Source organism: Sphaeramia orbicularis, chromosome 13 (assembly GCF_902148855.1).
Source record: "Sphaeramia orbicularis chromosome 13, fSphaOr1.1, whole genome shotgun sequence".
NCBI classification, from domain to species: Eukaryota; Metazoa; Chordata; class Actinopteri; order Kurtiformes; family Apogonidae; genus Sphaeramia; species Sphaeramia orbicularis.
Window position 1 is genome coordinate 3560869 of NC_043969.1, and position 27447 is coordinate 3588315.

The 27447-nt window shown below is 36.4% G+C and overlaps 1 protein-coding gene across 2 annotated transcripts in view; it reads right to left on the minus strand.

The window, feature by feature from the left end:
• Nucleotides 1-27447, minus strand: part of LOC115432279 (ATP-binding cassette sub-family G member 4-like) — a 43073-nt gene continuing 15626 nt past the window's right edge. The window contains exons 3-15 of one of the 2 annotated variants that reach the window (XM_030153175.1): nt 15853-15970; nt 13807-13939; nt 13549-13599; nt 9268-9413; nt 6621-6744; nt 6364-6478; nt 6104-6246; nt 3453-3551; nt 3194-3362; nt 2991-3091; nt 2016-2174; nt 1811-1929; nt 1-567 (exon numbers count right to left, since the gene is read on the minus strand). In XM_030153175.1, coding sequence (XP_030009035.1) covers nt 342-567; nt 1811-1929; nt 2016-2174; nt 2991-3091; nt 3194-3362; nt 3453-3551; nt 6104-6246; nt 6364-6478; nt 6621-6744; nt 9268-9413; nt 13549-13599; nt 13807-13939; nt 15853-15970 — 1703 coding nt within the window. In that variant the 3' untranslated portion in view covers nt 1-341. The remainder of the gene's footprint in view (nt 568-1810; nt 1930-2015; nt 2175-2990; nt 3092-3193; nt 3363-3452; nt 3552-6103; nt 6247-6363; nt 6479-6620; nt 6745-9267; nt 9414-13548; nt 13600-13806; nt 13940-15852; nt 15971-27447) is intronic. The other variant, XM_030153176.1, reaches the window with a different exon arrangement.

Genomic DNA, 27447 nt, shown 5'->3' on the forward strand with positions numbered 1-27447 from the left:
TAATATTTTGCAGGGTTATGAAATGTACAGTATAAGCCAGGGCTCAGCCTCCTCATCTGGTGACCTCCTCTCTGCTTGATCTGTCTTCGTGCACAGTCCTGATGTCTGAGGTAAAACAGGTGTATTTGAATTTAAGAGATGACTTTGCTTTTTCTGCACCGTCAGTCACTGCCCTCCACAGCTGTTGGCAGTAGGACAGACCATAAAATGATGTTCTGTCCTTTTAGCAGCATTATGTTAAATGAAAAAACACAAATCCCACATGAGAAAAGTTGTTTCCTGTGCACAGAAAAGAAACATTAAGGAGGGACTTTAGTTTTGACTCATGAGCCAAGTGGAACCTATCTCTCAGATTTGACCTTGTAGCGCAGGACAAGGTAGGTGGCAAGTCGCAGGATGATGAAGAATATGCCCAGGACAATGAAGTCCATATAGAGCTTTGCATCTTCCACATCCAGTAACTGGAGGACTTCTTCAGGCTGCTGGAATTTACACACTTTCCCCGGACACTCCAGCTCTGTTCGATTCATCCCATAGATCGACAGTATCACACCTTCAAAACCATACCTGTGACACAGAAAGAAGATTATACTGTAGAAGATTTAATCATTTGCCTCGGCTCCATATTAAATGAAATGAAACTGATTATTGGGTTCAACAAGTTCAGATTCTTCTGTTGGATAATTACTACAGTGATTAATATGTTTCACCTTCAACTAGTTCTTTAACCCTAACTGATGCGGTGAGTAGCATCTCATTTCTGAAACAACAGAGTCAGAAGACATGGAACAGATGTAACTGTGTTTCAGAAGGTGAAATTATAGGCTGGCATCAATCAAAAAAAAACAAAACAAATGAGATAAACTGGGTTAAAAACTGTCCAATGCATTATTAAGCCTTTCATGTAATTATGAGAACCTTAGTCACAATATTTGTGTTTTTATTGCTCTTTAGGCATGAAAAAAACATGCGATTTAGTTTTTTTTTTTTTAAGGAGTTACAAAACTGTCCACTCAGCCGAACCCCATGCATTTAATTTTTCAAGCAAAGAAACATGAATTTAAAACCTAATGTCAGAAAGTGATATGGAAAAGTATGCAATAAAAACATTTTTAATGCTGCTAATCAGATGTTTTCCCACATTTTAACATACTCTAATACTAGTTATTATTCATTTCATGGAGATAATATGCAAAAAAAAAACCTGTTTTGTTTGTTGATTTACACTAAAACATGTCACTGCAGATCAGGTTTATCAAGAACAGCATAGTTACAGTAACGGTATGAAATGCACTGTATGGGATGATGCATAAGTGTCCACTGTGTTGGCTGATATGGAACTAAAACAATAAAACCCATGAATATATAAGAGAACAGCTGGAGAATAGCTGTCCACTGTAGTGACCTCTGTGCATGAAAGGGTTAAAAGCTGGAAGGATAGTGATGAACCATCACCTTCAAGGAAAATATGTGGTCAAAAAACATTGGGAACAATGTTGATTGGAAATCACTTATCACATTCAATTAAATCAAATAATAATAATAATAAAAAAATCAACATCAGAACACTGAGCTATGTTTAATAGTAAAAGTAAGAGCATTTCTACAGGAAATATTTATAAAATGTTGGTTTAAGTAGCACTGCAATGAAGTGAATAAAGACACAATCTTTGCTGTTTGCCTTTTTTCTTCTTCAGTTACACAAACATGATGTATCAGGTATCACAGAATCTCTGTATCATAATCCCAGTGTTACTGTTGACAAGTGATAGAATCACATCACATTTTCTACTCATTCTGTGATCCCCACCTGACGTACGACACGTAGGAGCTCCACTGTAGATACTTGGGGATTGTGTCAAAGTTCACAAAGAAACCAGAGAAGAGCAGCACTGGGATGGCTGTGACTGGTCCAACAAATGTCGCAACCTACATACAAACACAGACAATATAATCTGTATTTTTTATAACATAAGAGAAGATATTGATGATTTACTCATGCAAGTGTTCAGTACCTGTGGAGAGGTGGAGGCAGCACCCACCAGGAGCCCAAGGGACTGGGCTACCAGGGCGGTGCAGGTGGACAGGGCTATAAACAGCAGGTAGCGAGTGGCTTCAGGAGGCTGCTCTGTCATCCAGTACACTATGCTGCAGTACATGATGGGGCAGATCACCTAAAATAACACCTTCATTAAACTTTATTCATTAAAGGAAGCATATACCCCAATGTGAAACTTTTGTTCATCTACTGTTCAGTTGTGTGGAAATTAGAGGAAACTTTGTGAATTCATCTATCTGTATGTGTTATAAATCAAGAAACATATACCAAAGAAAACAAATTTGTTTTCATTTAAAAAAATATGAATAAAAAACTAATTTCTCCCACAAATAAAACTGATTACAAACAGTTTACATCTGTATACATTCTATAGATTAAACGTCTTCCGTGTTGAAGATACTATTTATATTGATAATTCATTTTAGTTCTGTACATTCAACATGTGGATTAGATTAGATTAGATTAGATTTAGATTTTGTAACACCTCTAAACTTACAACTATGTGCTCAGATAAATGGCTGTGAGGTCATTTCAGAGTGGGAAACAAATAACAGTTGGATTTTTAGGGTCTACAGTTCTGTTAAAATTATCAACCATACGTACTTAGGTCTAATGTGACATATATTTTCATATATCATGTGCCCTAGGAACATTTAGTTAACATTGCCAGGGCCAGAATGTGGTATAAATGGAACACATTAAGTGAGAATTTATATTACTGGTAACATGTTTGGTTTTGCCCTGACAATTTAAGTTTTAAAACAGTCAAAAATGTTACTGATGTGGAACCTATTGCAACCAACAGATCAGTCAGTACATCCAACTACCACTAGAGTGCAGTAGCACACTGTGTAGTTCTATCTTCCAGTGTGTACCTGGTTTGTGAGTTTTCATGCCCTGATTAAATTAAGTGACCCTAACACCTGCTCACCTGGAATGGAATATCAGCCATGGTCTTTGCCAGATAATAAGCTTTCAGGCTGTACCAGTAGTTAAGATGCTCCCTCAGGAACACAGACATCTCCAGAGGAACTGACAGATGGTGCAAACAAATGTTTCCATCAGTTCAGAGTACATCTAAGTGAAACAGAGTGTAAACAGGATGCAGAATTCCCTCCCCTTGGTTATACTCACAGGTTAACACCGTTGGCATGAGCGCTCCAAACATGATGAAGAGCATTGAGAAGAAGAGGAATCCAGTGTTATTAAAGACTTTGCTGGCATCATTTCCAATGTTAAGGTACAGCAAGCCTATTAACACTCCGATGAGGATGTGAGAGATCAGTCTGAGGTGGGTCAAAACCTGTGAGAAGAACAAAGGCAGGAACAAGTCGAGTTTCGGCCCTGGATGATAAACTAGGGGGTTATTTATTATTGATCTGATGCCACTCACCTGGTCCCGGCATATAGTTATGAACGTTCTCTTGAACAGAATACAGAACTGTGTAAGTGTGCTCGTGGCAAAAGTGTGGCTCTCTATGTGTCCATGATCCTGCAGAAAATGAATGCAAGTAATGTCACAACATGAAGCATAATACATTTTACACACAACACAGAAACTGCAACTGGGCATTGATATGTGCTGGTTGATATTTTATTTAACCTCCTGAGACCCAGCTATGGGTTTTCTGTCCACATCTGTGGACAAGAGTTTCACAACTTTATACAAAAAAAAAAGAAAAGAAAAGAAAAGAAAAGAAAACTGTCCACCACAAAGGACATTCCATTTTTTAAAAACTGTATCTGAAAAAACTGTTGCATCGTGATGTTTCCAATATAGGCACTTATTTGATAAAAACAAAGAAAGCTTGTACTTTGCTGACATTTCCTGGGTCACAGGAAGTTTAAGTATTTATTGAATATATTCAATATTTTAACATCAGAAATGAGAGGTAGAAAAAACTGATACCACTCTCAGATGTGTTTATATGTACCAGCTGTTAGCTTTGCTTAGCTTAGCACAAAGACCAGGACTTATCTTACCCTTTTTGACCTTGCATAAAAGCCACAGGCATTATTCTACATGATTAAACAAACAAGATATAAAAGATTAATAACTCAGCCTGAGGTGTGCTCATGAGTGGATTTTGTTAAGCTGTTTTGTTTTGTTTTGTTTTGTTTAGAATAGGCAACTGTTACCAAAGCTAAGATAACAGCCTACTGAGTAAAGTTTATGCTTGTCACATAGTAGAGGATGAATAATGTTACATTTAAGCATTATGTTTTATGATATTGTACTGATATATTGATTAATGCATTACATCAGCATATCTCTAGAAGAACATCACATTTAAAACACAACATGTCAGGAACAGTTTGACAGAATATCTCCAAAATGGGCAGTGTAAGGGTACTCAGAGGTCAAGGGTCAATGTTGTTGTGCCCTCACACTATTTTTAATCACAACTGCTAGTAAGTGAGCAAACTGCATTAACATATAGTACTCTGCAAAATCTCAGAGCACCGTTAGGTTTGTTATTTTGACAAAGTTACAATAGCCTCACAAATGCAGTTCCCTGTCTCTGTATTAAGATGCTACCAGAAATTACAGTAATGCACAAAAAACAAAAGTTTCAGGTAAAAAAAAAGATCAGTTCTACAGACCCAAGTGTCCAGTATGTAGTTTGACCTGCCTTTGCACTTCACATGTCTTGTGTCATGTTTATGTTCTGCTGTTTTACAACAAGTTTCATTCCACACTTGTCAAAGTTCTTACAGGAATGAACAACACACTAAATACTAGTTTGAGCCTCTAGAAGCCACGTAGTCTGCCAGTTAGCCAGATTGTATGTTTTTTTTTCACACTGTGCACATACGTCCTGTATTTATTTGTATCTGAAGAAAACAGACAGAAACTAGAAGCACTCGGAGAGCGCAGACCTCCACCAAGGCAGACCAGTGGGCCCCCGCCCCCAATCACCACCAAAATTTAATCATTTGTTCCTTGTGCCAGTATCAACATTTCCTGAAATTTTCATCCAAATCTGTCCATAACTTTTTGAGTTATCTTGCACACAAACAGAGAGACAAACAAACAAACCAACACTGACAAAACATAACCTCCTTGGCAGAGGTAATAAATATGTGTGCATTTCAACCCTGCAAAAGAAACAGAGCTAAAGGTGGTGTTAGTCTTTTGCACAGAATGTATGATGGTGGATGGTGGACACATCTGACTGAACTTATGGTTATTGTTCATTAATGCTTTACATCTAAATAATGCTGGCAAACAGTACAGCACTGCTATATAGACATGTTGATTTTAATCTTTTAATTTTGGTTATGAAAATGCATAGATCTGGAGTACGTGCAAAAACTGGGGACATACTCTCAAGTCTCTGGATTTGGTAACAGTTTTTATTAGTAGTCTGTTTTGTTCATAGTTTAACTTTGCACACATGGTAATTCAGTTTAACTTGTAGTACACCAACGTTATAATAGTTTTGGATTTTTCATTATAGTTTAGTTCTATTTAGTTTTGACTTTTTTTCTCTAATTCAGTTAGTTTTAATTAGTTTTTAAGAGCAGGTTTGCTAGTTTTTATTAGTTTTCGTTATTTTCTAAATGCTTAGTTTTAGTTTAGTTTTAGCTTCTTTATATCGTTTCTCTTCTTCACTGTCAAATTCACATAAATCCCAGACAGGACTCTGCTGCTTTCTCCCAACTTTAGTCTCCATGTTTCCAGGTAGAGTGGGGACCAGAAGACGACTAAACGACAAGTGACAAGAAGTGACGGACCGTTAAATATTATATGGTGTCATCAGCTAAAATTGCTTGAGGGAAAAAAATCGATTTTACATCAATCCGACATTGACAAAGATGAAAACGAAGGGAATTTTATCCAGAATTTTTATACGTTTTAGTTAGTTTTGTAAGCACACAATACAGTTTCAGTTAGTTATCGTTTTTTTCTTTTAATTCTAATTTTTATTTATTTCAGTCAACGAAAATGTTTTTACAATTCTAGTTTTCGTCATTTTGTTAGTTTTCGTTAACAATAATAACCTTGTAGTACGCCAACACCTACTTATCACATGAACCCACCTTGGGGTACTTTGTTGCACAGACTGACTGCCCGTTGTTCTCACTCTGCTTCTTCTTCTCCTCTAATGCACACATTCCACCTTGGACGGCCTCAAACAGCACTGGGTTCAAGTCTCCGTACTCTCCTGATGCCACTTCAATGACTGAAGCAGAGACAAAAACTAAAAATCACTTAAATAAAGTGGAAATAAGAAGCATTACACATCCTGCTAAATACATGAAGAGTAGCAAAAACATGAATAAATGAGTGGTGGGCATACTGAAGTCTGCAGGGTTGTGGTAGGTGGGACAGTAAAGGCCCAGGGTCTTCAGATAGGGGATGAGGTAAGGGACGGTGCCTTTGTAAATACACTGACCCTGACTGAGAATGTAAAGCTGAGAAAGGACAAGATTATGTCAGAGTTACTAGGAATGACAGCTGATTACTGACAATTTGTAACCAGTGTCTGTTAGCATTCGTATGCAGGTGCAGATTTTTTCAATAAATTAATAAACTTCCATCCAGCCATGATGTTACCTTGTCAAACATCTCAAACAGTTTGGCACTGGGTTGGTGGATGGTGCAGATGATGGTCCGTCCTCCCAGAGCCAGAGAACGCATTAGTGACACCACCTGGTAGCAGGACACACTGTCTAATCCACTGCAGAAAGACAGAGAAAGGCACAAATAAATGAGCAGATGGGGAGTAAATCAATCAATCAAATTTTATTTATATAGCACCAAATCACAACAAAAGTTATCTCATGACACTTTTCATATCAGGTCAGTTGAAACCAGACTCTCAGCCAATTTACAAAAACCCAACAGAAACCGAACACAAGAAATAAAGTACAACATACTCTGCTGACAAGGTAAATATACTGTGGTTCTCTGAGAGTTTATGAGTTGCATCTAAAGTAAATGTGAACTATATATGAACCATTCTTTGCAGAGAAAGGAAACTATTGAAAGATTGACACATACCTTCCAGTTGTCTACTGTTTTAGTGATTACTGTGAAATAATAATAATATGACAAGTTACTATGCTTGTGGTGTTACATTTATTGAGATTTATTACATTTACTGACCGATAAGTTCAGGATGAAAACCTGTTGGCGTGTTGCGTGACTTTGACAAATAATCCCACATGACTCACAACTTTGACCATTCATCCTATCCGGTATGTTTGCACTCAACAAAATGTTTGCTGAATTCATTGCCAGCTAAAGGGCATTGACCAGTTATTTACACTCACAACCTTAAGATCCAAGTCCTCTCTGACCAGCTTTCTCATATAATGGACTTTTATAAGTTGGATTTCCAAACATTAACAATAAAAAGGGTCTAAAGCTCAAGTGTGTGACTTCTTAAAGTTGAAATGTCATTTAAAACTGAAACCCACACCTATTTCATGAAATAGCATATACCAAGTAAAAACAGACAGTTTTGTGGTTCTTACTTTTTTTTTTTTTTTAAAGTTGTGCTGATGTACACTGAGTTTATTATTAGAGCAATATTATCTGAATACAGTGATGAAAATGTGTGGATACATACTGTAAAAATGTGTCATGACTTGATGACCAGGAGGAATCTGAGCTTCAAGATGAAACCAACACATTCTGAAATATGAAGTTTACTATAAAACTATTCTGTCTCGAACTGGATGTCAGGATGTAGAAAAGATGTCTTAAGTGACAGGTCTTAGAATAGATTGAATAACTAAGATAAGATTATTGTAGTCTAGATTTTAACATGTTCTTATGATAAAACTATATTGCTCACATGATAACAAATCTACATCACACAACCAACATAGACCTGATAACTGTTAATGCAAACTGTAAAAGCCAGGTCTGAATTTATTGGTTTGGCACATTCAGCTACAGTACTGCAATGCTGTTTGTCTCCTGTCATTAAAAAATCCACTTTTAGAAGTCTAGTTATGATTTATGTGGACTCAAAGATGAACTGATTAGGTTTTGGTGGCCAAAGGTCAAAGGTCAAGGATGTTTATAACCTTAACTGCTAAGATAACTGCATCAACATACAGTACTGTGTGAAAATCTCAGATCATGACTATGTTTGTTTGTTAGTACATAGTATTGGTAAATGTATGATTAATGAGATACAGGTCAAGAACAGAACAAGGTTTTCTTTATGTCTGTAATAGTCTGCAAACCGAACCTGCTGAAACCTGCAGAAACCTTACACTGTGGTTTTAGTTCTAATGAATCGTAAGTCATTTAGTCATAATGAACTCAAACTGAAGACAGACTAAAACTGGCAGAAAGCTGCAGGAGCAGTGAACCACTACATCCAACATTACCTGACCACCCTTCTTTTTCCCCACCTCTTTCTCTAAACATACCTCGCATATATAATTGAATGTATGTGGTTCAGAACATGTCTGTATTATTTGTTGGGAGTTATGTGTGTTATTTTTAGGTGATTACAGTGAAAGCTGCATTTTATTATTAAACTACAGTAGAGTAGTATTAGTTTTCTCTGCAAGAGTTATTTGTCACAGAGCTGCTGTGCCACAGCACCCCACTGCCCATATTTCCAGATGGTACTGCTGCCATGAAGAGTTTCTAAACTCATTCCAACACCATATGTCCAACAGACACAAGACTTACTATAAATATGCAGCCAGATGCGCTGTTTGTACAAGAGTGCCTTCAGCTTCCCAGATATCTCTGGAACAATTCATCTTTCCACAAAACCTAGTTAATTCTGAGTTTAATTTATCTAGTGAACAAAGACCAAGGAACTCGCATACGTCTCAATCATTTTTTTGTCCGTCATTCCAAAAATGTTCACGAGGGTGAAAAACGCGTTCTCTGCATCTTGTTTCATCGTTTCAACTGCAGCCATGTGTGTGCAATTACACATGCAAACCGTTTGCACCTCCCTTTGAGACGTGTTAAATATAGATGCAGTTTCTATGAGCAAAATTGCACAATTGCGTCTAAATGCCCCATATTGCATAACCATTGTGGCAAACGTACTTACTGGATGCAGACGTGCTATTTTGCACCTTTGAAAGACACAACCCTTAGAGCACATTGTTAGTCAATCAGTTTGTAAATTTTTTTGCGTGTGCAATGAGTTTGCACATGTTTTTATACACGCAAACCTTTAGTAGATCCAGTCCTAAGTGTATTAAGAAAGGCCAACGCTCACCTGGTGGGCTCATCAAAGAACATGACTGGAGGATTGTTGACCAGTTCCAGGGCAATGGCCAGCCTTTTACACTGACCCCCTGACAGGGAGCTGGTACGAGTGTGAGTGCAGTCCAAGAGCCCCAAGGCAGTTAAAATCTCATTCACCTGGGCAGAATTTCAAATAGCAAACACACACAAAAAAAGAAAAACAGATGAAGATTTAACAGACAATAGATGAAAAAAAACATTCCAGTAGCATTTTGCACCATAGCTCAGTAATAACAGCGACAGAAGGGAAATAGTTAGCAATATGCAACAAAGATGTAGTTTTACAAGTACATTTTACAACTCTGATTTATGGTTATGACCCAGAAACTGTTTCCAGGTAACAAATCTTAGCATCAAACATATAATTTACACAGTATTACCTTTGCACAAAAGGGAAAATAACATCTTGGCCCTGTTGTTATCTTTAAATATCTTTCCCAATTACTGTCATCTATTACCATATAGTATTATCATATATATTATTATCTTTTGCTTTTGTTACCCTGTTATGTAAATTTCAGTCTAATATTAACCAAATATATCCAGTGTAAACATCAAGTTATACTGTGATCACGTGGTAATACTCCATAATCCCCTTTTTACTATGAAACATTACCCTCCTGTTAAGATATTATTACTGAGCTGTGAAGTGCTAACAACATTTCTTACATATTTGTACCAACTTTACTCTTTATTTTATACATGACAGAAAAATGGACAATGTGACTGATTAGGATGTTGCAACACACATGCTTTTATGTAAATTTTTATGCCATTAAATAAATACCTATACTTCATTACATCTGTGTAAGTTCTCATTCTCATCAAGTTCAGCTGGACTGGCTTTGTGCTTGAAAACATTTCATCTGTCATCCCAGAGACTTCATCAGTTCTATTTGCTGGTAGGAGAAAGCAGATTAATAATATAAACTGGGGAATGGTACGTGTCGGTTGTTTTTAGTCTATTGTGAAGGTGTTGTGTCTGACATTGTCTTCATTGTCTTCAGCGTCTTTGGTGTCTTCATCGTTGTTAGCAATTTCAGCGTCTACTCAGACCAGACTACTGGTTGGATTAATTTCAGATTTTTTATGTGGCTTCCTCGGGACAAGGTCTACAAATCCTTGTTCCACATGTTTGTTTTCACTGAAGGAGTCTGCGCATGTTCCAACAAACTGGTATAAATTGCAGAGACGTGTCCTTTAGTTAGCGCCGATATTTTCTTAAATAATTCCATTATTGGATGATTAGTAGGTTTCCTGTCAATCAATATATCTGCTGCCCTTGAGGCAGAACGTAACTGTAGATATAAAAAGAAAGAGCTGATGACAGTTTAAATGTTTCATTCAAATCCCGAAAACTTCTTAACCCTTCATCATTCATAATATCTCCTAAACTGTGGATTCCTGATTTATAATACTGAGGTGAAATAAAGCATTCTCCACTAGACTTAAGAAAAGTGTTGTAGAATATTGGAGTACTTCCTTGCCATTTAGATGTTCAGTTATATAATCTCTCTATGGTTGGATTCTTTTCAAATTTTTTATGTTTTGAGAAATTTTTAGTTTAGATTTTTTGATAAATTATGGAATATAAAAAATGTTGCCTTTACTTATAATGGGCCATATTTTGATGGCTTATAACATGGAAATAGTTAGAGATATCAATATAGTTACTATTGAGCAATGATAGAAAGTCATATATGGACTTTCATTCAATTTGTTGTGCTTTCCTCCAGTGACAGTACCACCCACTTTTATTGGGAAACTGATCTCCTGCATCAAGACCACAGGACTCTAACACAGCGGCAGGACCTGACAACTTCACAAATTCAACTTGTTATTGATTCTTGATAGAACATGCTGGTGGGATACAGGCTACTGGTCCTATTTTTACTGTATGTTAATGTCCCTAAGTGTCAGCGTCGTAGAGGTGATCCAACCACCTCTCCGACCAACAAATAGAACTGATAAAGGCTCTTTGATGAGAAATGAAATGTTTTTGAGAACCAAACCAGACCATTTGAACTAAGGGTATATTTCATTACATTTCAGAGGCAGACTTTTTACTCCACGACTTTTGTCTGACAGTTTTTCTTAATTTACTCTGAAAATCATGTATCCATAAATGTGTTGATTTTGTATGAAAGTGATGCTGTTTTGAGTTTAACAAACATCCCAGAAATCCATTTTCACAAAGCTGAAAACAGGCATGTTTTTATGAGGTTCATGAAAAATAGCTTTTTAGAGATATGTGGTTCTCACAGGACAGCGATGCGTACTACATACAGGGGTTGGACACAATAATGGAAACACCTTAAAGAATCAACAAAATATAATTTAATATGGTGTAGGTCCGCCTTTTGCGGCAATTACAGCCTCAATTCTCCGAGGTATTGATTCATACAACTTGTGAATTGTTTCCAAAGGAATTTCAAGCCATTCTTCAGTTAGAATACCCTCCAACTCTTTTAGAGACGATGGCGGTGGAAATCGACGTCTTACTTGAATCTCTAAAACTGACCATAAATGCTCAATAATGTTGAGGTCTGGGGACTGTGCCGGCCATACGAGATGCTCAACTTCATTAGAATGTTCCTCATGCCATTCTTTAACAATTCTAGCTGTATGGATTGGGGCATTATCATCTTGAGGTGAAGGTGTTTCCATTATTTTGTCCAACCCCTGTACATTTAAATGATGATAAGATAGAGGTCATTGTGTTTGGACCAAGTCGGACCCTTGATGCCTCTTCTCTGGATTGGGATCCCTTGAAACCATATGCTAAACTGGTAGTTACCAATCTTGGTTTTAAAATAGATATTGATTTTAAACTTGATAAACAGATAAATTCAGTAGTTAAGTCCAGTTTTTATCATTTATGGCTCTTATCTAAAATTAAACCGGTCCTGTCTTTAAAAAAATTTGAGTCTGTGATTCATGCTTTTATAACTAATCGGCTAGACTACTGTAATATGCTGTACGTTGGTGTCGACCACAGGTCCCTTGCACGTTTACAGTTAGTCCAAAATGCGACTGCTTGACTTCTAACCAGTGCACGTAAACATGAGTACATCACACCCATCCTGGCTTCTCTTCGTTGGCTTCCTGTTGATTTTAGGATAAATGTTAAAATTTTACTATTTGTTTTTAAATCCTTCAATGGCTTGGCACCTCGGTACCTCTCTGAACTCTTAGAGTGGAATACTCCCTCTAGGGCACTGAGGTTCGCAGATCAGCTTTTCCTTTTCATGCCAAAAACAAGGCTAAAAACTAGAGAGGACTGAGCTTTCTCAGTGCTGGCACCTAAACTTTGAATGAGTTACCCACCCATGTCAAAATGACTCCTTTTCTGGAAACTTTTAAATCTTATCTTAAAGGTAACTTTTATTTCTTTAACCCAACATGAGAACTGTGTGGTCTTGGTTCTGTCTTGTAGTGTCTTTTTGTTTTGTATGTCTTTTGAATTGTACAGCACTTTGGCAACCTGTTTTTTTTTTTTAAATGTTCTATATAAATAAAGTGGATTGAATTGGATTGGATGGGATGGGATGGGATGGGATTGGATTGGACGACGTTATAGACTCTTTAACAGTTCACAGTAAACCCCCCATCCCCCCATATCACACCATGTGCATGTGAAACCATAATGTTATATATGTTAATATGTAAATAACATTAAATTTTAATTCTATAATTATATAAATATGTATATAAATACCATACTTCTTATTTTTCTCTTCTATTTAATTTTTCACTGGTTTGTGTTTTTTTTTTTACTTGTCTTTTTTTTCTCTGCACTTGCTTGTTGTATGTTGCTGCTGTTAACTGCAAAATTTCCCCATAGTAGGATGAATAAAGTCTTATCTTATCTTATCTTATCTTATCTTATATACTTAAACTACCAATGTATATAAAATTGTTCAGAAGAGTTCAAGCTTAAACATGTCCAGCTATAAAATACAACATTAACGTTAATGTTATATAACCTTTCAACGCAGAATAAGTTTTCATACTTTAAACCTATTTTGCTAATGATATTTTCAGTTAAGTATTGAATGTTGACTTCATTTGTAGTGGAGTAGTTGTGTGGTATTAGTACTAAAATATCCTTCCACCACTGGAGCAAATAAACAGCTCAATTTGTAAAAGCATTCTGAATAGAAGCATCCATATTCAAAAGTAATAATTAATAATTAATTGTTAGTTTTACTGATGACTTCTACCAGTTATTGACTAGTTATAGCTCCCCTACCAGTTCTTTCTTCACATCCATGCCTTCATCCAGCTTCAAGTTGGCTGAAACCTTCAATAAGAAGAAAAAATACATCACAATCATTTCATGCAGAAGGTATTTAAATGTAGAGTGACAGCAATAAGTCACATTCCAAGTCACAAGCCTGTTCCTGCAGCACCCTGGCACAAAACCATCAACTCATAATGCTAGACAGTCACAAGTCACTGTAAATATCAGACTTCATATTTGTTCCTTATCTATATTCCTGCAGCTCACCATCATGGCCTCACGTGCAGTGAGGTGTGGCAGCAGCATGTCCTCCTGCATTATGTAGCAGGACATTTTCCTGAATTTCCTCAGGTCCCTGGGTTTCCCATTTACCAGGATCTGACCCTTCATCCCTGTTTCCCTGGAAAAGCAGGGTGGAGATAAAAGAAAATATTGACAGGCTGGACAATGGATTTTGAACAAATTAATTGTTAGATAATTATACTCTATATTTTAAAAAAATGCTTTTAGGGCTGCAACTTGATCTATCCACACTTACCAAACACTCATTTTAACACAACTAATTTTTCTATCCCTTTGGAATAAATTGTACGCTACCTTTCATTTTTGCCGCTTGGGGACTCTCAATTAAAACAATTACATAAAATATAGCCATCAGTTGATGATATTTACCTCTGCTAAGGAGGTTATGTTTTTGTTGGCGCTGGTTTGTCTGTCTGTCTGTCTGTCTGTGTGCAAGATAAATCAAAAAGTTATGGACAGATTTGGGTGAAAATTTCAGCAAATGTTGATACTGGCACAAGGAACAAATGATTAAATTTTGGTGGTGATGGGGGGGGCACTGATCTGCCTTGGCGGAGGTCTGCGCTCTCCGGGTGCTTTTCTAGTTTTCAGCACTATGGCATCATGGGAGTTGTTGTTTTCCGCATAATTCCTGAGGAAAACAAGCAACACAGGCAAAAAAAAAAAAAAACAGGCCGGAATCATATCTATATGTGGGGGAATATATTTACAGGAGCAATTTTCTCTTTGTAGTTTATGATTATATCTCCAACCACCATGTGCTTCTGTTTCTGAAACTGATGGATGTATAAAAGGAATTCAGGAATTCAGTTGAAGTTGATTATGGGGGATGATTATGCTTATCAAGCTTGGAACATGCTCATATCATGTATTGTCTGGTTTTGTAAGTATATGATTTAATGAACACATATGCAGCATGTACGATTATGAAAAAATACACCTTCTAAAGTTGCTTAATGCACACATTGACCGTACTTTACAAAAGTAGCTGCTCTGTCCATTGAAATACACTGAATATTCACTACAATATTAAAGTGTTATTCACACTGTGTTTAGTATATATTCATATTATTTCATTTTAATGAAAAAGCTGTAAGTAAAACTATCATTAATAATGAGATGTGACACTACTTGAGCAGATGGAACCGATGGTTATTAATTATTGGTTATTGGTCATGTTGAATAAAACTGCACATTTCCCTAAATTTGAACTTTGAAGCATTGGATAGGAGATGAGTACATAAATTAACAACACATACACCGTTGCCCATAAAGTTGGAATAAAATATTTTTTACTTCTTCTCATGAAATGATTGTGACAATGTGATTTATTCTTGATAGATGCAGACAAAGTGTAACAGGACTCAGTATGTAATCATTGCATCTGGTCAAAGCTGATTACTGATGTGTATAAATAGGAATAAAAAGAAGAATTTGTTTGAAAACAAAATTATCCCAGCTTTATGGGCAGCAGTGTATATCACAGGCTTAGTCACTTTTAAGTGTTTTATTGCAAAAATGCTATATTACAGCTGTAACATTTGCAATCCATATTTGTCAGTCACACATAAATAAAATAAGTGAATTAGGCTTGTATGCATTCATTTGTTGATGGCTGGATGATAACACTTGCTCCCTGTTTGTATGTTTAATTTGAATTAAATTATTTTTAAAACTATGCATTCAAAGTCCATTATGCTGTTTAATACACAAATAAATATGCATTTTAAGAGTGTAGTTTGCTGTACATTCTGGCATTTTGAAACAAGATAAAGTGTGGTGAATTATCTATATCCAACACCTCTTGGACTGATGCAAAGACAAACTAATGCCATTAATGTCATTACAGACAGTGAAGAGGCTCTGCAGTTGTGGGGTGTTGTTTAATTTGGCTGAGTTTGTTTTCTCCTCAGTGCTTTTGCCTGGCTTCTTTTAGTACTCCAGAAATGACTTGAGGCCACAGTTTCTGTATCTCATACTATATACTGAAGAGTTTTTCATCACTCTTACCTGTATCCAGCCAGTATGTTCATTAATGTAGACTTGCCGGCGCCTGAAGGACCCATAATTCCTATCAGCTCCCGACTGCAGAATCTCCCTGACAGGCACTTCAGTAAGGCTTTAAAACCTGAAACCAGCAGCAATAACACTCAGCTTCAGCCTCACTTTATGAACAACAAAAACATCAATAAAATTGTATCTAAACCCACTAAATTAAATGAGATAAGATGAAATTAAAACTTTGAATATCTAGTTAAATCTATAATGTAATTGAAGTATTCTTTGGAGGCACATCAATGCAAGGAAATGCAAACTGTTTGGAATGCCTTGAAGCAAAATTAAAGATGAAAAAGAAGATGAAGAATCTTCAAAATCATCCTTAAAACATTCTCATCATCAATAAGGTAACACAATTGTGGTGTTCTTGAGTTAGTACACAAAGGACATACAAGTAATGAAAAAAATGTTTTATTTTAAAGTAGCATGTGGCAGGATTAAATACAGCACTATGTCATGTCTCGTCAGGTGTGTTAGTCATGTTAATGTTCAGAGTTTCATGTCTCGTCTTAGGTTTTCAGTGTCTTGTCCTTGTTTGATTAATCACTTTATGTTAAATTAGAGTTGTTCACATTTGGTCCTGTCTTGCACTTCTGGCTTTATTTTGTACACATCTCCTCCCTCTTGTTTCAGACTTTCTCCCTTTGTGTGTTTTTCCCGCCAGTGTGATTATTAGCCCCACCCCTGATTGGTGTCACCTGTGTTCCCCTACCTCATGTATAAATAGTCCTGTCTTCCTTTGTCTTGTGCCAGTTCGTCTTATTCTGTCAAGTGTCCAAATCAGGTTTTCTCATGTTAACCAGTTTTTCTGTAAGGACTTTGTTTACGATAGAGATTCTTTTGATTACTATTACTAGCGGCATTGTACCCGTGGTGCCATCGTGTGTGAAAAGTGCCTATACATGATTGTAAATGGACACAGCAAGAGCAGCAGCAATTTTGTCATGTTGTGTTGTTCACATTATTTAGGAGTGGATATTTAAGGAATATTTTCAAGACACAGTTATGCATTTATGCAGTTTGCTTAATAGTATTGGCCTGTCAAGCATGATTAAATTCATCCAGCGGTAGTGAACTGCAGCCTTCACATTCTAGCATTGTCTGCTAGCAGTAGAAATGTCATGAACAGCAGCAGAACCACTTCCAAAAATGGAGTATGGCTGCAGGGATGAAGAATTCAAAGTAGAGAGAGGCTAAAATCTCCCAGCATACCTCACAACATTTGAATACGGACACAAAATTGTGCCTAGTAGATCGTCAGGTAATGTTTCTATTCATTTGGTGAGTTTGAAGGCTAAGGAAAATCCGTACAAACGCCCTCCTGTGCTGCACAGAAAGTTGATGGGACACAGAAAGTGTATTATATAGTAGGATAAATCCTCCTTTGGAGCGCTTTTTGTTCAAACCACTTTTTCATTATTAAAATATTTTTGTTAAAATCTTCAGTTTTCAGAGTCGTGCATTTGAGTTCACCATTTTATGTACCGAGGATCTTACACACTACACATGCTGGACAGATTGTACAGGATCCACCTTAAATTAATCTGATTTAATACCATCAATACACACTGCCAAGGAAGTAAAAATAGCATCTATACAGGAAAAGGAGGAGAAAGCAAACACTCTGTCTTATTACATCTGCATTTCACTAACACTGACATTCATGATACTGTATACTGACAAACACAGAAAAGTAACTGACGTAGTGCACAAACACCCACTGTCCTCTGTACAAAACTGTGACTGACAATCATTGTCATTTCACCAAATACTGATCTCTACTCTTCCTCAGTTAAACATTCGTGTTGTGTTTATTAAAACACAGAACGGTGCTGAAATCTTTGTCTTAGTCTTTAGCTTTGTTGTTTTTACAGGGCAGTAATGAGCAGGTGTGTGTGTGTGTGTGTGTGTGTGTGTGTGTTTGACTACTGTGCACATATTTCCTGCATAAAATAAAAGGGTTCTGTGGTGGCGCACCAGTTAGGAGCAGCGGCCCGATGTCCCTAATCATGGAACTCAATTTTGTTTGATGTACTTTGTACTGTCAAATGACAATAGAGGCAATTCTGATAATTCTGATAATTTCATATTTCTTGTTGGAAATAAAGACATACACACCCATTACAACCCTGTGAAAACAAGGCTGCCAAAGACTGTTGCACAGTACTGTGTGTGATACATAAACTCGTTTTCTTTGCTTCATTCAAAAATCTGAAAGTGCTGTATTTTATGGTCATTATGATCAGTTGTCATTTTCTGCAAAGAAATGACAATATTTTTAGCTGGAGTAAGTATTTTAGTTTGCTTCTGAAAGAAAGACATTGTATGGTGAAGCAATTATTCATTCTGATTACAAATCAGAACATATGAAAATCACAAATTTTCCAATGCCTTTTATTCTATACTTACAATTTAATTATAATACGTGTTAAAATAAAATGCACTTATAACCAAACCCAGTGAAGAATGAACCACAGTAGCACAGTCTATCAGCTTGGATCTAAATGGTTCAAGAACGTTCCGGACACTGTCTCTGAACATCCTTGTAAGCTGTCTTTAGATGTATATTGGCTGTGTATACAACAAATACAACATACAACGGATGGTTGACACGGCTTCACCTGCTCTTCATGATACAACTGTTTCTGGAGGGGGACGTCACACAATTATTACAGTTAGAGTGTATTTGATGGAATGTTTGCCACTACTTGTTCAAAGCAGTGCACAAGACATGAGAAATTCAGCTGAGATTCCCAGGATGCTGAGGGCTGAGGCCTGAGAGAGATCAATACACCTATTGTTGGTAGCTCTAATGATGCTGCTCACTAATATGTCCTGATTCCTTGTAAATGAGGACAATTTTATTCACAAAATCAGGTGTCACAGTTGTATTCATTCATTTAAGGCTATTTCCCCGAATGACAAAGTTGGAAAATGCATACTTACAATTTTAACTGAAATCTGAGGGGGATGCTTTGTGGTTGCAGAAAAAGTTTGCAAAAGATGAATGGCACCATGAAATTAAGTGAACCAAAAATGTAAATGTAAAAAGTCATTAAAACACCAAAACTACCATGAAAAACTGCATATCAAATATCTAACACCAGTGCAGCAACAATTTATACGTCAGCTTAAAATTTGTGGAACTAAACTCTAAACTAATTCTGACATCCTGGAGAAATATTCGTTGTTTATTGAATCATTGTTAACTAGAGAAATCAAGTGCAACTGGGGCTTGGAGTAAATCAAAGAACTCTTGATAAACATATCAGGTAAGAAAAAAATTGATAGTAACCTCAGTCTAAAAAACATTTATCAAGGTTTTCGGAATAAATTACTGAATATAAAACTTAAGCCGTTTTAAGGTAAAAAAAAAAAAAAAAATTCAACCTGGTCTTTGTATGATGAACTAGCTTGATTAAGTTAATATCTGAGGTAATATTTGTAAGTTTGAAAATGTCCTTTAAACCATTTGGAGGCCCTCCTCTGCAGCCTGTTCCAAAGCTGTGGTACAGAAGGAGCTGCCAGTGTCAAAACAAGGACATGAAACCTCTCTGGCTCCTCATCCACCAGCCGCTAGCAGCATCTGTCAGGCCTGAGCTGGAAAACCTTTTGGGGAGAGTGAGCTCTTTTTTAACTGCACCACAAAGTGACTGAAACATAAGAAAATTTAGTTTGACAGGATTTTTAGCCTTTAAAGAGAACATCCAGCTACAGATGCAAGAACAGATCCAGTGCTTTACTCTGTGATTGCGGATGCTGCAGTATCAAATGTTGCACTAAAGTGTAACTGCATTAACACTGAGTGAGCATCCACCTGCATCGGCTTTCAGACAGATGCTGTTTACAACCTTTAAGAGCAGGAGCAACAGTCCTGTGATGCAGAGTGTGTAATCCAAGATCTAGGGTTGTTCAAAAGTCCTCTCTACAGCATTCTATGTGTTGATGCAGATTTAATGAGAGTATGAGTGCGCAAACACATTGGATTCAGGTTGATGAACAGGCCTCTGCTTAACCAAATGGTAGAGTTATATCTTTGCCTCTGCTTGTCATTTCTTTGGCCAGCTGATCCCTCTGAAGGCTTTATTTGGTTATCTAGCTAATGAATATTTTACAATACAGATAATCAGTGTCCACAAAATCAAGTGCACATTTCCTAGAAGCCTTTATTTAAGTAATGTGGTTTCAACATTGCCAGCATTGAGAAAAATTATTGCACTCAGGTCATAATAGAGTGGGAAAAAAAAAGCAGAATTTCAGAACGCACATGTGACAAATGGACTTTTTTGATCTAAAAGTCAAGCCACACTAAAAAAAACAACACCCCCCCCATATATACATATATATATATATATATATATATACATATACATATATATATATATATATATATACATATATATATATATATATACATATACATATATATATATACATATATATATACATATACATATATATATATACATATATATATATACATATATATATACATATACATATATATATATACATATATATATACATATACATATATATATACATATATATATACATATATATATATATATATACATATATATATATATATACATATATATATATATATACATATATATATATATACATATATATATATACATATATATATATATATACACATATATATATATATACATATATATATATATATACACATATATATATATATACATATATATATATATATATATATATATATACATATATATATATATATGTGTGTGTATATGTATGTATGGAGAGAGAGAGAGAGAGAGAGAGAGATGTATACTTCCTGGCATCATTACTTAAAAAGGTTAACTTGCTTTATTATCCCCATGGGGACATTTGGTCTCTGTATTTTACCCTACCTAATAGAGTAACTAGCATTAGCAGTTAGCATTAGCACATAGCACACATTAAGAGCAGTGAAAAGGCAATGAAGGCGCTTTGGGACCAATTCCCAATCTTCATCAGTATTGTGGTCAGGGGCATCAGCAGGAGAATATATGTACCTGTTTATAATGGTTGGGAAAACTGGAAGAAAGTAATGTGGTGTGAAGAGAACAGGTATACTCAACACAGAAAGCTGTATCAGTAAATGTTTCTACTGGCTGTGAGATGGAAATGCTAAGCAATACACCGTAGCACCGCCAGTATAAAAAGAGGTTGTACACAGTGGATGAAAATGATCATACAAATAAAATATTAAATATACACCTGCAACTGCTGATGTTGTTTCAGACATAAAAAAAAAATGTCCAAAGAGTTAAGAGAAATATGTGCAAAAGCTCATCTGGTAAATACAACTTTTGTTATTAAAATGCTTTATGACTCTGTGCTTTATAACTGCATGCAAACTCAATTCCTGCCAAATGAAAGTGATTTGCTGATGGAATGTTTGCCATGTTTAATCATTATAATAGATGATCTGCTGTAGACTGTGCTAATATTAGTATTCAAAATGGAATAACAGGCTCCACCAAACACATGGTTCAAAGAAGCGTCTGTGTTTGCTTCGGCTGGAGCAAACATTTGGCAGCACTTTTGGGCTTTATTTTCCAATTCTGCTAACCATTGTATACAAGATTTAGCATATTTTATCTGTGAAAAACTGCATTTCCAAACATAGTGTAGACCAATATAGGCTGTTTCATACTTTTCATTATCTCCATTTTTCACTATGAATGAGACCATGAATATAACAACATAACTGTATATCAGCACCTCATACATATTCATGTATATGTAGTAGGGATGTCCGATATTGGCTTTTTTGCCAAAAACCGATATGCCGATATTGTCCAACGCTTAATTTCCGATTCCGATATCTACCGATATCGCTGCCGATATATGTGGGATATTAAACTAATTTTAGGTAACATCACATATCTCCTGTCATGGAATTAACACATCATGCCTAATTTTATTGTGATGCCCCATTGGATGCATTCTCAAATGCAACAAGGCTTTTAAAATGTAAACACTGTCTGTGCAAAGAATACAGACTTCAACTTAACTCTTTCCCCACCAGAGCATTTTCCAGTGAGTTGGTAGCCAGCACCAGCCTTTTTGGTCATTTTCACTAATCTTTGGAGGCTGACTGAAAATGTTGTGTTAGAAGTATGTGAACACTGAATACATCAAACGAAAGAACAGAACTTCAACTTTTAAACACAAGAAACGATTTTATTCTATCTTCATTCGTTCGTGAGATATGAACATTTGAATATTGGTCATTTTAAGGAAAAAACTGAATTTTGAGCAAAAAACTGAGAAAATTGCATTTTTTTCCAAAGACATTGATTTTCAAGATAAAACTGATTTCCTATTTACATTTTTGACTCTTTCTCATTTACCAACAGTAACACTGTATTCCAAATCACAAAATAAAATAATAATAACAACAATAATAAGAACAAACAGCTCTAAGATATCCCATCATTCCACAAAAATATTAGAGGAATCCACACCAAACTTTAGACAAAACATCTTCTAAAGCACCAGGTTCCTTCTAAACTTATCACATTTACATACATCAGTTATAAGTCTTCCACATAGTAGTTTAGCTTTTTGATATCAACACTTCAATATTCCTCATTTTCAAGAAAAAAAGAAACAAATGCACTAAATACTGTAGATTTCTGGCCTTTCCTTGGCTGCACCAGGTCCTCCTGTTGGACCACCTGCTGTGTTTGATCTGTAAATAATTATATGGACATCTAGTTATTTATCTCTGTATGAATGTATGTATTTATTTATTTATTTCATACACAAGCCAAATCAAACAGTGTCTTACCTGTGTCCCTGCTGACATTCTACAGCTGAATCTGTTCTGTGTCCTCAGTCTGAATCTGAACTCACTCTAACAGATGAACACTGTCCTTTGTCTTGTCCCATGTCTGTGTGTCTGTCTTCTCCTTGAATTGTCCTCTATAAATGTTTCTTTTCTCTTCCTCCTGTCTGTCATTGCCTTCGTGTCGCTCCGTGCCCCCCCGCGTCGGACCCCGAGCCGCTCCGTGTTCCGTGTCCGTCTCCCTCACCTTCTATTTCTCCGTTCCTGTCTCTAAATGGTTCTTCTGTAGCTCCATTATATACTGAACTGTCAGACTCTGTCTCCATAATCATCTTTAAGGCTTTTGAAACTGCGCGCGGTTCCTGCACAGTCTGCATTTCCTCATTCAGTGACTGCCGCTGGATGCGTTGCCATGGGATACGGAGACTCCATTGCAAAAACATTAAACCCGGTCCTTCATTTTTCCGAAAAAGCTGCTTAATTGTTTGTTTCTGGACTAAGGAAAGTAATTCACACGATCCGCAACAGCTTCAACTACAGTATAACAGTGAAAACACGGAGTGACGGAAAATCTCATCATTGGCGGAGAAAGAGTTAAGTTGTGGAAAAAATGCCATATTTATTTATTTTCTCTCCCTCCCTCCATGAGTCTATTACAGTGTGGCAACTCTACTGTACAATTTTGAAAACTGTACATTTCTTTCAGCTACAAACAATGCTTCATTTACGCGTCGGTAAATGCATTATTTTATCGGTTTTAATGATAGGCAAAAAACCCGATACCGATATTCACCGATATTACATTTTTATGCCAATATCGGGCCGATAATATCGGTGGGCCGATATTATCAGACATCCCTAATATGTAGCTATATGCTTTACATTTTTATTTTGGCCTCTAGTGATGCCTTGGATTTAAATAGTCAATGCCTGGTAAAATAATAAAAGCATGACTGTTGAATTAGTATAGACATGTTTGCTATATTTCCCCAAGGTTAGGTTATGATTTTTATTTCTTGAAGTTTTCTTTGGCCTACATTCCAAGAAATTACTGGAGGTGTGAAGCTTTTAATGTTGACACACTTTCGATGCACCTTCAAGCATCTTATTTTTTGCTTTTACAAAACTAGGGGAAGAAAGTAGGTTAGACTTTTGCTCTTGTTACTGATGTATGAGGTACGTGTGAATGACCATATTAGTGCTGTGTATACATGCATTCAATACAATGTGTGCAATGTCAATGGAAAAGACACTTCAGTTCTGAGCAGCATATCAATAAAAAGTAGAGGTTACAAATGTTTCTTTAAACGTCGAGTAGAATCTAGATTTACTGGACAAACACTCAGCCTCACCCTGCCTCACCTTTCCTCCTGTCTCCTGTGTCTTTTTGCCACAAAGTTCTGTTACTGATTACCTCACCTCTAGGGCAGCAGTTCTGAAATGGTAGTGTGGCCTCAGGCCACTCCAGGTCAGCTGTCAGATTTTCTAACAAACAGACATTATCACGCAGTACACAGCGGTAAAAAAACAAACAAACAAACAACAACTCATATCAGTCCTTTGAACACAGCATATGTATTAGCACCATTTGGTGAGTGCATCTCAGAAGGCTGTCTGTTCTGGAGCTTTACGTACAGACACAGTCTGGGCAATGGTGCATTCAGGTGTGCCTTTCAAACTCATGGTGCCTTCACATCCATTTAAGTTGAAAGTTGCTTAAAATGGGTAGGTTTTTTTCCTTCATTTCCTTGATATAAACAGCGTTAGGGAGACTTAAACTACATGTGGTTGAACTACGTAGTTAAACTACATTTTGCTGTAAACTACATTCATATTTTGTGCCTCGTCAAGTAGTTCAAATACTTTTTGGGTAATTTTTTGTAGTTTAACTACTCAATTTGCAAACTACAATTTTGGGCAACAACATAAAATTAAGGGTGTTTTTTAAATTTATTTTTTGTAATATAAATTGAATTTAACCATTGAACGCAAGACCGTCTCTTTTTCTTTTATCCTGAATTGCTTTGAAGGCATGATCATGTCATGACATGACAGCCAACGCTGCCTCTGATTGGTTTGCCCTGGCAGCACTCAAATGCTTTGCAGATGTGTGATGATCACTAACATCGTATGGTCGGCACCACCATACACAACCCTCCTGCCAGCACCACTTCTGATAGTGACGTGGTGCCCCAAACATGGCCCAAACATTTTGTTTCATAAACACCACATGTACATTCTCAATTTAATACTGAAAATAACAAGTAGCTGCTAAAACTAGGCATACTTTTTCTAGCCATAGTTTTACAAACTACATTTCTCCAGGGGATGTGTGTGTGTGTGTGTGTGTGTGTGTGTGTGTGTGTGTGTGTGTGGGGGGGGGTCCTTGATAGTGTCAAAATTTACGAAAAGGAAGCAGCACAAAGTTAGCACCGGAAAGGCTGTTATACTGGACACAGTTACTTTAGCATCTGGCCTAAGGGCATATGTATTTGTAGGGGTTCCTATTTCCTTGGACACAAGTTGGGGACTTAAGTATTTAAATGATTTGTGCAGCATAATTTACTAAGGCCTGTAACTGTGGTTAGGGCTGATAGTACCTTTTTTTAATGACAAAAAAAGCAGGTCTGAACGCTGGTAAGACTGATGACTGATAGTTACTGAGGAGCTGCTGCTGAGAGCAGGGTTAGATGACAGAAGTAACAGAATTTTCAATCCAATCCTGTTAATTCGTACTGAATGACAGAGGAAATAGTTATCAGAATGATCAGACTACAAACAGTCTATATTGTCACCTGCCTTGTTCCAGGCCCTTAGATTATTATTGGAAAGAGCCACTAATATAACATGAACCAATCACAAGGAGGTTCAACAGGAAGTCACGCAGAGGTTTAATAAAGTCTTAATATTCATATAATGTCAAAGGTCTCATGCCTAAAATGTTTTCAGCTTACTGACATTTAGATTTCCATATGTTTTTCCTGGTTCTGTTGTCCATACAAACAAAATGCCATGTTAATACTCCATTACTGATATCAAATACAACATGCATGCACTTGAAAAAACCTCTGCCTTCAGTTCACGCCCAAGTTTTTGCACATACAGACAGATGGACGGACGGACGGACGATGTGCTGGACGCCCACCTGCTTCTCTTTGGTCTAAAATACTGTTTTTCCTAAATAAACATAAAACTTGTGTTTGTAATATTGATGTGTGACAAACTCTGTAAGGTTAGTTAAATCCCTGCACCATCACTTTACCACATTTTGTCTCCACACTAATTTGTGTTGGTCAGCACAGGGTTTTATTGAAAGGATATGACTGTATGTATCTGTGTTCTTAATATTGTGTTTTCTAAGTATGCAAACACTAGCCACTCTATTCTGCACTTCTTTTTTCACTGTGACCTTGTAAATTTTTGGAGTTTTAGTAAATCTAGCCTCTATTTCTCAATAAAGAGGCTACAGAGGCTATTCTATTACCAAAATATTCCTTTAAATACTGGAAGTCATGGATGATAGTAGTAGAAGCAATTTTATACGCTTGTGTATATAGGTGTGGCTTTGAAATTTTGGCATGCATTTGGTTCAGTGTATCGTCATTAGGGCAGTGGCTAGCTATTTTTTCATTGCTGCTTAATTTGTTGATTATTTTCTCAATAAATGGATTTTGTTATTTGGTTTATAAAATATCAGAAAATGCTGACAAATGTTTCTTTATACTCAAGATGATGTTACAGAGGAGGAATGAAACCAGAGCGCTTACACTTTCAACATGATACAGAGATTTTTGACGTAAAACATAACTAAGAATAGATGCTGACTGATTTAATGGTTGACATCTGACCAATAAAATAATTGGTGTAGCTGCCATGACAATAAATGTTTTTTATGTCATGCCATGGTCATACTAAACACAATGAAAGTCTTCATACAGAATGTTTAAAAAAAATGGATTAGTATGATAATGACAATAAAAACATTTTAATAAACGAGTGCCGTTGAATTTTGTTGAAGTTTAAAACTACATATCTTCCACATAGATATATAGAGAACGACAGACAGACAGACAGACAGACAGACAGACAGACAGATAGATAGATAGATAGATAGATAGATAGATGTCCTTTATTGATCCCAAACAGGGAAATTACAGTGCAGCAGCATGACACAGTAAGAAAATAGAAAAGTAGAGCACAAACACACTATACAAAATAAATTAGAAGTATAAAAACAGACCTGGATTAAAAAAACCTGGATAATTAAACTCTAAGGTGCAAAATCAACTGTAATGTTCAGCATAATGAAGGTGCAAAATGACATGTAAATGCAGAAATAACAGCAGATTGTCGGTGCCTCCATTAAAACATATTAGTGGACTACTATTAGTTGATGCATGGATGTTGCATAAATAAGCCTGTGTTATACAGTGGACTAAATTGACCTCTACCATCAGCACAAAAGGTTAAAAAGTAAATTGTTTTACTCTGGAGTGAGCAAGACATACAATAGTAGCACATGCACAGTGACTGCATCAGTATTACTGTCTGGGCCTCCACCATGCAATGTTCATTGACCCTTTTTGTGAAATCCATGGACAAATGATGGATCCCGGAGAGGGCGGTGTGTCAGGAAAAATCAGCTCGGCTCCCTCTTGTTCTGTCTATGTGAGGAAATGATCTCCACAAGGAAGATCAATCAGGGATTTGCCACAATCACTGTACTGAAA